At 48.1% G+C, this 15300-nt stretch overlaps 1 protein-coding gene across 3 annotated transcripts in view; it reads right to left on the bottom strand.

Annotated features, from left to right (window-relative positions):
• The window catches only part of ADAMTSL4 (ADAMTS like 4), an 82787-nt gene that overhangs the window by 13421 nt on the left and 54066 nt on the right, over positions 1-15300 (bottom strand). For all 3 annotated transcript variants that reach the window (XM_081173451.1, XM_081173452.1, XM_081173453.1), the window contains 6 exons: positions 14838-14940; positions 8162-8298; positions 7231-7435; positions 4312-4484; positions 2273-2378; positions 1705-2025 (listed from right to left, as the gene is read on the bottom strand). In XM_081173451.1, coding sequence (XP_081029577.1) covers positions 1705-2025; positions 2273-2378; positions 4312-4484; positions 7231-7435; positions 8162-8298; positions 14838-14940 — 1045 coding nt within the window. The remainder of the gene's footprint in view (positions 1-1704; positions 2026-2272; positions 2379-4311; positions 4485-7230; positions 7436-8161; positions 8299-14837; positions 14941-15300) is intronic.

Below are 15300 nucleotides of genomic sequence, written 5' to 3'. Positions count from 1 at the left end.
CCTCGCAATGCTTGTTTGGCGCTTTCTCAGAGCGTTCCGAGGGCCTAATCCTCACCACAACGGCCTTGTGAGTGTTGTGAAGCGCTTAAGAGACCGCCGTAGCTGAGTGGCAGGTGCGTCGTTTCAATAAAAGCAAATACATTTTAAAATTCCCCCCATTTTGCAGATGGGGCAAACTGAGGCCGAGAGCGTGTGGTTCAGCTATGGGTAGCGAGTGAGTTTGTGGCAGTTCTGAGATTCAAACCAGGGACTTCCCCAATTTGCAGCTAATCTTCCTACTCCATGGCGCTCTATAAAGCCATAGAGGGGGACTAAAACTGCTAATAGCCGAGAGAGGATGGGCCATTGGGGGCATGGACAACCACTTACTGTACTCTGTCTGACCTCTTGCTTACCTCTAAGTCCAGTGGGCGACACTGCCGGTCACCTTCTTCCACCTTAAGTCTCAGTTCCGCCCTTGCAGAATCGAGAGGCAGTGTGGTGTAGTGGTTAGGGCACAAGGCTAGGACTTGGGAGAGACCGGGGTTCAGAAATCCCCACTGGGTGTGACCTTGGGGGACAGTCGCCACCTCTTCGCCTAACCTACCTCACAAGGTTCTTGGCGGGATTTAAATAAGGAGAACCGCACACACCTCCGTGGATGGGATACGCATGCAACGGACGCAACTTAGTAAGGAGGTGGGACAAAACTAGAGCGATCTCTGGCGCCCCCTACTGTTGGGCTCCCTGCCTTCTGCCCTATCCGTCCCAATGGGCTATAAGAGGCTGGTAAGGCCGTTACAATATTCCGTTCCACTTTAACAGATGTGTGGAGTTGTTGTGTGTCACATGCCTGTTTACATTCCAGCATAGCTTGCTGGGAACTTCCGTTGTGTGTCTAGCTTTTGCTTATGCTGCTTGCTTGGACACAAAGAGGAGAAGACATGTTTTTCCTGTTGTCCTGATGCTGAATAAAATGCCAGTAAATACAGTGGTGCCCCGCAAGATGGATGCCTCGCAAGATGGAAAACTCGCTAGACGAAAGAGTTTTCCGTTTTGGAGGTGCTTCGCAAAACGAATTTCCTATGGGCTTGCTTTGCAAGACGACAATGTCTTGCGAGTTCCTGCTGGTTTTTCCCCCTCCCCCCCTTTTTCTAAGCCGCTAAGCCGCTTATCACCTGATCCGATCAGCAGATAAGCCGCTAAAAGCCGCTAATAGTGCTAATAGCGCTAATCCGCTAATCCTTCAATGGGCTTGCTTCGCAAGACGAAAAAACCGCTAGACGAAGAGAATCACAGAACGGATTCTTTTCGTCTTGCGAGGCACCACTGTACGCTTTAAAGGTAAAGGGACCCCTGACCATTAGGTCCAGTCGTGGCCAACTCTGGGGTTGCGGCACTCATCTCACTTTATTGGCCGAGGGAGCCGGCGTACAGCTTCCGGGTTATGTGTCCAGCGCACGGAAACGCCATTTACCTTCCCGCCAGAGTGGTACCTATTTATCTACTTGCACTTTGACGTGCTTTCGAACTGCTAGGTTGGCAGGAGCAGGGACCGAGCAACGGGAGCTCACCCCATCGCGGGGATTCGAACTGCCGACCTTCTGATCGGCAAGTCTTAGGCTCTGTGGTTTAACCCACAGCACCACCCTAAGTCGACCCAAACCTCCACGCGCAGGAGCAGTCTACCTTTGAATACCAGCTGCCAAGGGAAATAGGACTTACCTTTCCCGCAGGTGGCAGAGCAGTCGGTGTTGCCAATTCGTCTCCAGTAGAAATCCTGCAGGGGGTCCGAGCCGTGCTGGACAGGAGGTGGAGGGGGCGGGAGCGGCGGGACGCGGACATTCCTTTGCAGGGTCCCGGGGCTCCTCCCTGATTGGCCAGACGAGACGGGAGGGGGCGGAGCCGCGGCACGGCTCCTCCCCGATTGGCCGGACGAAGCTGGGAGGCGGGCCGGACTGAGGTTCCGGGCATCTGCGGGCACAGGGCGCTGGTGGATGGGTGGGGGCTCCATCTGGTTGCCCGAGGAAACCACAGTCAAGGCACCTGACGGATAAGGAGTGGGACGAAAGAGAAAGGTGATTTTTTTTTGCTCCACGAAAGGGCGTCGGCTAAAAAAGACATGGCACAAAAGAAATGTGCTCGGGGATGGAGGAGGAAAACACAGGCCTACCACCTAAAACAGGCATAGCAGCGAAGGAAAACGGACTGGGATGGAGGAGGAAAGAAGCAAACACAGGGGTTTGGGGTTTTTTTTTGCCTGCCACATGAGGGGAGGGGGTGGTTTGCTCACCAAAGTCCTGCCGGGGGCTACGTAGGTCAGGAGTGGGGGTCTCTGGCTGTATAGAGGCCAGGAAGAACTGATAAGAGACACCAGGATTGTCTTGCTGGAAGATCATCTGCGGGAGGCAGCAGAAAAGGAATTAAAGCAGGGCATGGAAGGAAGGGGGGGCAACGTAAAATGAGCACCTCAAGTCCCCTTCTCCATTGGGAGTTAACAGATCCCTCCCTCTTTTGGGGGGGCAGAAACAGAGCCTTGGGATCCCTTTCCCAGTGTGAACATCAGAGAAAAGTCTTGCTGGGTCAGATGAAAACATCTCCACGAAGCCCCTGTTGTCTGTCCTCAGAATCTGATTACGAAGGTAGACTCTGTCTGGACATGGGGGCTCTACTTAGCTCCTGCAGCCCCCACCCCCCATCATCAGTCTGCCTTGAACTCCCTCCCCACTTTAAAGACGTCTCAGCCCATTGTCGTCCACCGTCTCCTGCAGTTCAAGCCCATCCCTCCCACGGCTAATTTCTGATTCCCTTCCCCAGATACTCTGCACCCAAATAACCTGAAGAAAAGGAATTTCTTCAAAGTACGCACAGTTCATTTGCCTATACAGTATTTGCATCTCTATAGACTAGGCCATTTTGGAGAGCCCAGCTGCATTGAACAGAAGGCTCTGCTCCTATCTGTGCTCATACTTTTAATCCTTGGACTACCTTATGACTTTGCAAACCACACTTTTCCAACCTGGAAATAGAAGCTGAAATATACTCGGAGTCCTGTAGTGATTTCATGCTCTTTATTACAGCTTGTAAAACAGGGACTGAATTGCCCCCCAAACCCCAGTATGTTTCCGAGCACAATTCAAAGTGTTGGTGCTGACCTTTAAAGCCCTAAACGGCCTCGGTCCAGTATACCTGAAGGAGCGTCTCCACCCCCATCATTCTGCCCGGACGCTGAGGTCCAGCACCAAGGGCCTTCTGGCGGTTCCCTCATTGCGAGAAGCAAAGCTACAGGGAACCAGGCAGAGGGCCTTCTCGGTGGTGGCGCCCGCCCTGTGGAACGCCCTTCCAGCAGATGTCAAAACGATAAACAACAACATACCTGACATTTAGAAGACATCTTAAGGCAGCCCTGTTCAGGGAAGTTTTTAACGTGTGATATTTTACTGTATTTTTGGTTTTTATGGAAGCCGCCCAGAGTGGCTGGGGACACCCAGCCAGATGGGTGGGGTATGAATAATAAATAATAATAATAATAATAATAATAATAATAATAATAATAATAATTATTATTATTATTATTATTATTATTATTATTATTATATACATTATTTACACAATGAGTCCCGTCTGATTGGCTGATTCTGCTTCCCTCCTGGAGCTTGATTGGTCTTTTCTTGAAAGCCAATCAGTTGTTGCATTCTAGGATCCTACTTGCCTATTCTTCTAGGATCCAAGCTTAGTACAGTGGATGCTCGGGTTGTAAACGTGATCCGTGCGGGATGCACGTTCGCAACCTGCAGAGTTCGCAACCCGCAGCAACGTGTCTGCACACGCGCTGGTTGCAATTTGGCACTTCTGCGCATGCACAAGCAATTTAGTGCTTCTGCGCATGCGTGACCGCCAAAACCCAGAAGTAACCCGTTCTGTTACTTCTGGGTTTCGGCGGTCCATAACCCGAATAAACGCAACCTGCAGCCGCTGTAACCCGAGGTGTGACTGTACATAAGAGAAGCCTTAAGGATCAATGATTATTTATTAAATTTATCAGTTGCTGCCTTTTTTTTTTAAATAACAAAAGTAACTCAAAGCGACTTACGGCAATAAATAAATTCACATGCCTGTTAAAACCAGCATAAAACAAAACAGAGAGAAATCTGAAAGTCCTGAGGACTAGGAACTTGGGATTTTAAAGTAAATCAGTGAAAGCGGAGACCCGCCTCCCCATTGAGAAAAGAGGCAGAGATCTGCATTCGGGGTGAGCCACAGACGTCCAAGCAGCACCCGATTCAACCTCTCCTCTCCCTGAGACCCCACCCCACCCCACTGCGTACTCACATACACATCTATAGGTTCTGTCGTGGGACCCTCTGCGGTCAGGGACTCGCCCTCCCTCCGGTCGCTTCCTGGGCGGCTGTACACAAAGACGGTGCCAGCTGCCTCGTAGCGCCCTGGCGGGTTCACCGCCCAGTTCCCGTTGATGATGGATTTGCCACTGTGGCTCCGAAGGGCTGGGAGATTTGGGGGCATAGGGATGGTGGGGGGGAGAGAGAGAGAGAGAGAGAGAGAGAGGCAACAGCAACATGAAGCTACAGCCGGTTCAAAGTCCCTCCTCCCCTCGCTCTGTGGCCCCCATCCACCGCCATTGCAATTTTTATTATTTTTATTCCCCCCCTTTTTAATTTTAGGATTTTTACATACATTACATTACCTCCTTCCAATTTTTTAAAATTTCCCGTACAATTTTGCAATTTTTATTTTTATTCCCTCATTCCAGGTGCAGCTTGCTTTTCAAAAAGACAACCCCTCAATTGAGTTTACAAGATTATCAATCAAAACAGGTCAAGGTCAAGGTAAAGGGACCCCTGACCATTAGGTCCAATTGTAGACGACTCTGGGGTTGCGGCGCTCATCTCGCTTTACTGGCCGAGGGAGCCGGCGTACAGCTTCCGGGTCATGTGGCCAGCAGGACTAAGCCGCTTCTGGCGAACCAGAGCGGCGAACGGAAACGCCGTTTACCTTCCCGCCAGAGCGGTACCTATTCATCTACTTGCACTTTGAGGTGCTTTCGAACTGCTAGGTTGGCAGGAGCTGGGACCGAGCAACAGGAGCTCACTCCATCACGAGGATTCGAACCGCCGACCTTCTGATCGGCAAGTCCTAGGCTCTGTGGTTTAACCCACAGCGCCACCCGCGTCCCAAAACAGGTCAAAGGAACGGAACGCTCAAATCAAACTCCCATGACAAGGCTAAAATGCTTGTCAACATTCTACAACAACAACAACAACAAAATTAGCAGGTGCCGCAAAGAGGACAGGAAGACACCCGCCTGGCGTCAATCGCCAGGGAGTTCCGAAGTGCGGGCGCTGCCACGCTAAAAAAATCAGTTTCTTACAAACGCAGGGCGAGTATTTTGTGGCACCTGTAACAGAGTCATGAGATGGGAAGGAGGGCAGAGTAACTCAGGGAACCAAGGCCCCCACCCTGGAGCCACCTCTGAAGGAATGGCAGAATGCCTCTGAGCCCGTACAGAGTGCACTTGGGCCGCCACAGAGAAACACAGCCCGCCTGCCTTCTCCCTGCCCATAGATCTGGCATTAATAACAACAATAATAAATTTTTATTTATAACCCGCACTTCTTGGTTCAAAAACCGGGCTCAGGGCAGCTAACAACAAATTTAAAACACTTAATTATAAAAGCAGCATAAAATACAGTATAAAAACATGAATGACAATAAAATTCAAAAATCAATTAGATAACCCCCAGGGCTAGCTGGCTGAATTGGTCCTACTTGGGCCAGTGAGGAGGCCAGGGGAGAATTAGCTGTGGGGTCTCAGAGTGGGTGTTCTTCATAAAAGGGGAAGGGGAGAGAAGCTAAATAAAAGATCAGGCTGAATTCAAATTAAAAGCCAGGCAGAATAGCTCTGTCTTACAAGCCCAATGGAAGGAGGTTAAATCCTGAAGGGCCCTAGTCTCAAGGGACAGAGCATTCCACCAGGTAGGAGCCATCACTGAGAAGGCCCTGGCCCTGGTGGAGGATTGTCTGACTTCCTTAGGGCCCGGGACCTCTAAACTATGATTAGTCATGGACCTTAAGGTCCTCTGCGCGGCAGACCAGGAGAGGCAGTCCCATAGATACGAGGACCCTAAACCAGCACATTAAGCGGTAGAGGGCTTCTATCTTGGATGATGACGACGATAATAATAATAATAATAATAATAATTTATTACTCTCCCCTGCCCATTTGACTGGGCGGTTCCAACATCCAGCTTTGTAACATGGTGGCTTGAGCTGTTCCCAGTGAAATCAGCCCTTTATTAAGAACAATGAGGACTAGAATCTTACTTTATTTTTACAGGAAGATTCGCAGCTCAATGGCAGGGCACACACTTTGCGGGCAAAAGGTCCCTGGGCTCAGTCCTCAGCCTCTCCAGATGGGAAAGTCCCCCTTTATGATACCCTGCAGAGCCTCTGCCAGTCAGAGTAGGCTATACTGCGCAAGATGGCCCAATTGTCTGCACTGGTAAAAAGCTCCGCTTGTCCAAATGTTGAATTTCTGGTTTTTTATTTTCCAATAAAAAACCAGAGGCCTACCTCCTGGGAATAACAGATTTGGATATTCCACAAAAGAGGAAGGGTATCTTTCTATATGCGATGGCGGCAGCAAGAGTTTTGATCGCAGCAAAATGGAAGAGTAATGAAATCCCCTCTATACAAGATTGGATCCAAAAGCTGGCAGAATATGCTGAATTAGGTGGTGTATCAGAAAAAATAAAGAATAAATCAAAACAGGAATTTGTTTCAAAATGGGAGGTTTTCAAAGAATAACTGGAAAATAAATATAGTAGATTAAATTCTGTTGCAGATTTCGAGGAACTTCAGTAATAGTTGTAAGGTAGATATAAGAAATTAGATTTATTAAGAGTAAGTTTAATTATGTTAAAAGGGTGTATTGGCAATAAGTAATATGAAACTGAAATATAGAATAGACGGGAGGTTGGGTCTTTAGTGTTAAGACCAATAGATGTTTTATTGTTTTCTAAGAAAATTATGTGTCTATGGTTATTCTTTGTGTAATTTGGTATTTGTGTTTTTTTTCCCTTTTTTCTTGTTGTATCAATAAAAATCTTTTTTAAAAAAGCAAATGTTGAATTTCTATGAGTGTGCACAGAGAACATCTTCAAGAAGCGGATTTATAAACCCACCAAATTAAACAAACTACCACCCCCCCGACTAAACGGCATAAACACATACCCAAGTAGTTAGGGCTGCGGGTCATTTCCTTGACCTGGATTCGGGTGGCACCCGCCGGGATCTCCAGGATGCGGTGGTACCCAATGGGGACGTCTGTGTCGCTGAAATTCCCCACGACCAGCTTGCAGGTGGTGTGGTCCCCACCGCAAACCCCGCAGCTGTCCAGCGTGCGATTCGAACCCAGGACCCCGTCGCAACCGGGGGTCTGGCGAGGCCATGGAAAAAGAGGAGAAACGAGGTCGAGAGATGAGCTGAAGTGTCTGAGCGAGGAGAAGGTGTCTCCCCTTTCATACAGAGGGCAACATCTGGTTCTCCAGATGTTCTCTGATGCCTCCTTCGTCCCCCTGCTGCCCAGAAATATATTTTCTCTTCTCTCTCAAGTGCTGCCACCTCCTCCTCCAAACCCTCCTTAAAAAAATCAGGTCCCTTCCCTTGATAAGACAAAACCCCAAAAATATAATCCAGAAACAATGGAAATGTCTAAGTGATTATTTATGTAGACAAGGATTAAGTGTAAGGTGTTGGTTGTGTTTAGAACAGATTTATGAAAGATTTAGAAAACTTATTGATTAGAATATTTGTATGGGAAAAATACGGAATAACAGATGCAAATTTGCTTAAAATGTATACAGGAAGTGCAGCGTAATGCGATGGAAGTCAAACAAGGAAGTTTTATTGTTGAGATATTTGTGGAGTGAATTTGGAGGAGATTCTTCCAGTTTTTCCTTCTTTTTGCAATTTTTCTTCTTCTTTCTTTTCTCTTTTTTGTTCTTTTTTATATATGTGTGCTTATCTGAAAAAAATGTGTATGTATGCATTTGTATGTATTTTGTAATAATCATGTTCAATAAAATTTAATATTTTAAAAAACAAACAAAACACAGGTCCCTTCCAAGTTATCAAGTCACCAACGAGTGAGCGAGCAACTCACAAGGCACTGGCCGGCCACGCAGATGTCCTGGGAGGAGGATTCGCACGGGGTCCCATCCTGCACTTTCTCCGTGTGTCTCACGTAGAAGCGGTAGCCAATGGGGCGGCAGTTCAGCTCGCAGCGCTGGGACCCCCGAACTACATGATGGGAGGAGAGGGAAGTAGAGGGGTCAGTAGGATCGGGGGGGGGGACCACGTTCATGCTAATAATAATAATAATAATAATAATAATAATAATATATTATTTATACCCCGCCCATCTGCTGGGCTTCCCCAGCCACTCTGGGCGGCTTCCAACAAAAGATTAAAAATACATTAAAACATCAGTCGTTACTTCCCTAAACAGGGCTGCCTTCAGATGTTTTCTAAAAGTCAGATAGTTGTTTATTTCATTGGCATCTGGTGGAAGGGCGTTCCATAGGGTGGGTGCCACCACCGAAAAGGCCCTCTGCCTGGTTCCCTGTAACTTGGCTTCTCGCAGTGAGGGAACTGCCAGAAGGCCCTCGGAGCTGGACCTCAGTGTCCGGGCAGAACGATGGGGGTGGAGACGCTCCTTCAGGTATACTGGGCTGAGGCCGTTTAGGGCTTTAAAGGTCAGCATCAACACTTTGAATTGTGCTCGGAAACGTACAGGGAGCCAATGTAGGTCTCTCAAGACTGGTGTTATATGGTCTCGGCGGCTGCTGCCAGTCAACAGTCTAGCTGCCGCATTCTGCATTAGTCTGCTTAGTCGCCTGGGGCGATCGTGGGCTCCTTTCCAGGTAACCAGGGAAGAATTTGCAAGTAGAAAGCAGAAAATACCGGAAGCAAGCGCAAATTAACAAAGGAATAAACTGATTGGTTGTCATGCCTATCTCCTACACTGTGGGCAAGAAAGGATGTTCAAAAGGGGTTGGGAGATGGTGGTGTTTAGAAGCTCCCACACTGAGGACTAGAATCTTGAGACCGAGGCAAAACGTTAACGAGGAGTCAGAGCTGCTCTGCAAACTCTGGCCGGTTTTTTAAATACCAATCCTGCCTTGCGAATCTTGGTAAAAATTAGGAGGAATCTACACACACGCAAAAAAAATTTCTGAAAATGCTTTTTAAAAATACATTGAATTTTCCATAAGGCTCGCCATCGCCACCTAGTGTCACATTGTATATTGCGCTTAAAACACATTTAAAACGTTTTATTTGCAACTGTATAGCTGAGCAATTGTTTGGTGGGAACTGTGAAAGATACTCTGTTCAAGATCTCTAAAAATCTCCGCTTGCAGAATTGCAAGTTTTCCAAATAGTAACGGGAGAACCCCTATCGAATCTGTTGCAAAAGCCCTCGATGTAGATGCGTCCTAAGGAAATTGGGGGGGGGGGACCCTCCAAGTGTTTTACAAAAGGTATACAACGAAATCACAAGACAGTTAAAAACAACCATTTTAAACCTTCAAAATATAGTTGAAATCAGTGATATGCTAAAAACCTGACTGAAATACATTTCCCATCTACTATTAAAGAATATAAAACTGTGTGAAAAAAACAACAGTATAAACAGTACAATGAGAATGATTGGAAGACTCGTTTTGTCAGAAGTCTTTTTTATTTAAGTGTTTATTTAAGTATTAATTAGGAAGATTAAGGTTTTTTTATGCACATAAATCTGCTTTTTCTTCTTTCTTTTTTCTATATTTTCTTCTTTCTTAATTTTTTTTCTTTAATTTTCTTTTTGTAGTATGAGATTGTAAATTCTCTGTATATGTGTGTAATTTAAATTAATAAAGATTATTTCTTAAAAAGAAATAAATAACATTTCATCGTTCTCTGTGCCTGCTTAGGCTTTGCTGGAACAACATAGCTTTTAGCAGGTGCCTCCTATGAAAAATGAGGACTAGCGCCTTGAACTTGGTGCAAAACCTCCCTCTGTCATAAAGCCCATTTCCATATGCAGTCCCAAGGCTGCCTCCTCAACCTTCCCACTTTTTTCTTGGCCAATAAGTTTTTCGCAGTGAGAGATTTTACTTTCTTGGGCTCCATGATCACTGCAGATGGTGACAGCAGCCACGAAATTAAAAGACGCCTGCTTCTTGGGAGAAAAGCAATGACAAACCTAGACAGCATCTTAAAAAGCAGAGACATCACCTTGCCAACAAAGGTCCGTATAGTAAAAGCTATGGTTTTCCCAGTAGGGATGTATGGAAGTGAGAGCTGGACCATAAAGAAGGCTGATCGCCAAAGAATTGATGCTTTTGAATTCTGGTGCTGGAGGAGACTCTTGAGAGTCCCATGGACTGCAAGAAGATCAAACCTCTCCATTCTGAAGGAAATCAGCCCTGAGTGCTCACTGGAAGGACAGATCCTGAAGCTGAGGCTCCAAGACTTTGGCCACCTCATGAGAAGAGAAGACTCCCTGGAAAAGACCCTGATGTTGGGGAAGATGGAGGGCACAAGGAGAAGGGGAGGATGGAGGACGAGATGGTGGGACAGTGTTCTCCAAGCTACCAGCATGACCAGACTGCGGGAGGCAGTGGAAGACAGGAGGGCCTGGCGTGCTCTGGTCCAGGGGGTCATGAAGAGTCGGGCACGACTAAACGACTAAACAACAACAACAAGAAGAAGTTTTTCACATTGTCCAGGTTTTGTTTTTAAAAAGAAGTTGCCGGTTCAGGCTGGCAAGCGAGGGCCGCAATGGCAAGTGAGGGTGGCAAGTGAGGGCTCGATTGCGCCCCCTTCTGGCTTCCCTTGCTATAGCAGGGAGACCTCTGTCCCGGCCGGCCAGGGCTGTGCCGAACGAAGGAAGCGAAGAACAAAGCGCCTTTTTGTGCAAAGTCTCCCCCATTGCCGCCACCGCCAGCCCTGCCCCGTCCCAAAGTGCTTAAAAACATAAATATTGGCTCTGGACGTCAACAAAGAAGGCCGGCAGAGGGGAGGAAGGAGGTCGAGACGGCTCTGTCTGGAGACTGCCCCCTTGTTTATTTAAGAATATTTAAGCTCATTGGAAGCTTGCATGGGATTTAGTTTCAGGCTGCAGGCAAAAGAGGCAATGGCTCTCTTTCGAAAGACAGAGAGAGAGAGGTTTGGAGGCCCAGAAAGACCTACTGATAGCATGCGAGAGGAGACTGCAATCAAATGCACTCTGTACATGCTCAGATGCCACTTCCCTTGCCTGGAAAATGAGCTGCGCAGCTTTGTACCATCGCCGTATAACCGAGGCTGAAAGCGCCCCTGCCCAAAGCATAGTAGGAAAGATAAAGGCCTCGGATTATGCCAGAATTTCAGAGATTCCTACATTGGAGAGGGGGTCAGGCTGGATGACCCTTTAGCTCCCTTCAAAGGCTGCAATTTGATGAATCCCAGAACCAAAAGACTAATACTGATGATGGAGGTCTTGGGGGTCACGTTGGACTGGAGGCCATAACCTCAAGAGCATCACTGCGTCCCAAGGTGTAGCTAACCAGGGAGAGGGAAACGCACTCTGCGCATGCTCCAGAGTAATCTTGTTTCGTATTATCGTCACGAGGAGTTCCAAGGCTGAGAAAGCAGATGCCACGGCTAAGATTAAGACTCTTCCTGAAGACATTAATAGCAGGGGGGTCTTTGGAGACAGACAGATGCCCATTCCAGGATCAGCCTTCTCAGAAGTGTGACTCTGAGCATGTCAAGAGTGCTCCCTTTTCTGACGCTGTCCTCCCAGGAGGAGGAGGACGTGAGGGAAGGGGCAGAGCACCGTGTTCCCTCGAGCTCGGCGAGAACTGTTTGCTGCAAAAAACCAAAACAAAACCACAATATGTACTTTGATCTGACAAGTTGTGTATTTTTGGAAAAAGGGAAGCGGCCACAGCGGCCGTCTTCTCCACAGCCGACCAGCAGAGGGCGCTGGCATTCTGCCTACGTCACAAGTCGCCCACAAATGTTTGGGGCACGGTTGGAGGGCGAAGACCCCAGGGATAAAGCAGTTTCATGGGTGCGATGGGTGGAAGAGATAAGATATCATATATAATCCTTGGCAATAATTAAATTTTGTTCCTCTCACACACAAACTTCGTTCCAAGCATAAATACAGATTTTGGCCCCGGGCCACCAATGAGATCAGCTCAAAAAATGACACACGTGGGAAATGAGGGGGTGGCTGTTTGCCGTCCCCTCCCCCCTCCCCGCCCGCCTCACTTTCCAAACCGGTTCCCGCACACCTTCCCCGAAAGGCAGAAATCCCACTGGTGCAGCGTCCTCTGCAGCAATGCAGGAAAACAGCAGCACCCGGCCTTTCACCGCCCTTGCAGTGTCCTGTGGCAAGGAGTTCCGCAGGCCCACAAGGAACGCAGCTTAAGCGGGAGGGTTTTGCAGAAAACGGGTCTGGAAATCCGGGAGACCCTTCTGGGCAGAATGGAAAGAGTGTGGCCTAATAATAATAATAATAATAATAATAATAATAATAATAATAATCCTCAGTCCCCAGTTTCAAGGAGTTGCAAGCTTGGCCGCTCCCAAGCCTGGCATCGCCTGAGCTCCAGCTCTTTTCCCTAAGCCGCGCTGTCCTTGCGGTGACCTCTCCAAATCTGCTTATGTAAGTGACAAATACCCACTGGCCCCATGCTGGTATAAATTGTTCATTAAAATAATAGGGGGGGGGCTTAGAAAGAGGGGAAGAAACCCCCCCACAGCTCCCTCCCTGAGATTGCTGGAGAACTCAGCTGCTGTTCGCAGAGGGCAGGCGGGGAGAAAAGTCACAGGCGGGCAGCGTATAAACCTTCGAGGTCGCGCTTCTAGATTGCCAGGGATGTCTGGCATCTCACCCGACTGGCAGAGCCAAGATCTGCCGGCCGTAGCGAGCTGGAGAAGGCAGAGGCCAGCTGTCCGCTAAGGAGAGGGCGGCTTGGACGAAGCCAAAACCCCAGAGAGAAAAGGCCCCCGTCATATGCTAAAAGGCGTGGGGTACCCATCTGTGCAACAACACAGCAACTCAGCTTCTCAAAGAAGCTGTTTCTGCTTTGAGAGCAAGCCGCTAGTCCTCAAGGCCGCAAAGGCACATTCGAAAGGGTAAGGTGTGTCTGATCCGGGGACATCAGATGCTGGATCTAAGCCTGGCCAATATAATAATAATAATAATAATTTATTATTTATACCCCACCCATCTGGCTGGGTTTCCCCAGCCACTCTGGGCGGCTTCCAACAACACTAAAATACAAGAACCTATTAAACATTCAAAGCTTCCCTAAACAGGGCTGCCTTCAGATGTCTTCTAAAAGTTTGGTAGTTGTTGTTCTCTTTGACATCTGGTGGGAGGGCGTTCCACAGGGAGGGCGCCACTACCGAGAAGGCCCTCTGCCTGGTTCCCTGTAGCTATGCTTCTCACAGGGAGGGAACCGCCAGAAGGCCCTCGGCGCTGGACCTCAGCGTCCAGGCAGAACGATGGGGGTGGAGACGCTCCTTCAGGTCTACTGGACCAAGGCCATTTAAGGATTTAAAGGTCAACACCAACACTTTGAATTGTGCTCGGAAACGTACTGGGAGCCAATGTAGGTCTTTCAAGACCAGTGTTATGTGGTCTCAGCAACCGCTCCCAGTCACCAGTCTAGCTGCCACATTCTGGATTAATTGCAGTTTCCGGGTCACCTTCAAAGGAAGCCCCACATAGAGCGCATTGCAGTAATCCAAGTGGAGATAACTAGAGCATGCACCACTCTGGCGAGACAGTCTCCAGGCAGGTAGGCTCTCAGGCTGCATACCAGATGGAGCTGGTAAACATCCGCCCTGGACACAGAATATCTCAGAAGCGAGACTTACAAGATGACCAAAAAAATCATTGAAATTGTTTCTGGGGTTTTCTCTCTCCTGCACCACAAATACTCTTCCCCCAGTTATAACACAAGACTGTTACGCAGCTCATTTCGGTGGGGAAAGTCGAGGCAAGGGCTCTGCCCATCTCCTGATCCTTTCCCCTGACTGGTAAGAATCAGAAGTGATGTAGAAGACAAGACGAGGCCAATCTGCTTTTTTTCTTTTCATCATTCATATTGATATCGCAGAATTATTATTATTATTATTATTATTATTATTATTATTATTATTATTATTATTAATACCCCACCCACCTGGCTGAGTTTCCCCAGCCACTCTGGGCAGCTCCCAATCAAGTGTTAAAAACAATTCAGCATTAAATATTAAAAACTTCCCTAAACAGGGCTGCCTTCAGATGTCTTTTAAAAATAAGATAGCTGCTTATTTCCTTGACATTTGATGGGAGGGCGTTTCACAGGGCGGGCGCCACCACCGAGAAGGCCCTCTGCCTGGTTCCCTGTAACTTCACTTCTCGCAATGAGGGAACTGCCAGAAGGCCCTCGATGCTGGATCTCAGTGTCCGGGCTGAATGATGGGGGTGGAGACGCTCCTTCAGGTCTACTGGACCGAGGCCGTTTAAGGGCTTTAAAGGTCAGCACCAACACAACACAACACAACACAACACAGCCAGCTTTTTGCTCCTGCTCCTGCCTTCTCTGGACCATGCAAACCATAGCAATGAAACATTGAGCAGCTGGAAGCATGCCTTCATGCACTGCGGGTCAACTGCGGAACTCACTGCCACAAGATGTACGGCCAGCTGGCCAGCTGTCAAAGGCAGCAGACCGACAGCTGGGGCAGTCACTCCCGATTGGAAAATAGGTTTGGGGCAACCTTAAAATTTTGAGAGGCGGGACTCTTACCGTCCGTGAAGGGTTCCCACTGGTACAGGCGTCCCATGAACTCCTGGTTGTTGTATGCCGCACACTGGACGGCCCGAGGATCAGGTCGATCAGGCGGGCACGGCTGTGGAAGGAAAAGGGGGAAGGCCGGGCGGGCAGAGAGAGAGAGAGAGAGAGAGAGAGAGAGTCAGATTATTCCTGGATTTTAAAAAGATATAGCAAAACTTCTTACTTCCCAGTTCGGAGAAAGGATGTAATTTGACACATTTGCGTACAGCCCTTACATTGCGTTATATCCCACGCTACTCAGCGTAGACCCATTAAAATTGATGGACATGGCTAACGCAGGCCCATTGATTCCAGTGGGTCTTTTCTGAGTAGAAATGTGTTGGATTTTAGCCTCTGAGGGACACACACAAAATGAGACCGTCTTTCATCCATGTAACAACCTTGCAGGTAGGTCAAAGACAGAAAGAAACAGACA

Source organism: Podarcis bocagei (genome assembly GCF_964188305.1).
Source record: "Podarcis bocagei genome assembly, chromosome: 16".
Taxonomy (NCBI): domain Eukaryota; kingdom Metazoa; phylum Chordata; class Lepidosauria; order Squamata; family Lacertidae; genus Podarcis; species Podarcis bocagei.
This window is presented reverse-complemented; position numbering and strand designations above follow the sequence as displayed.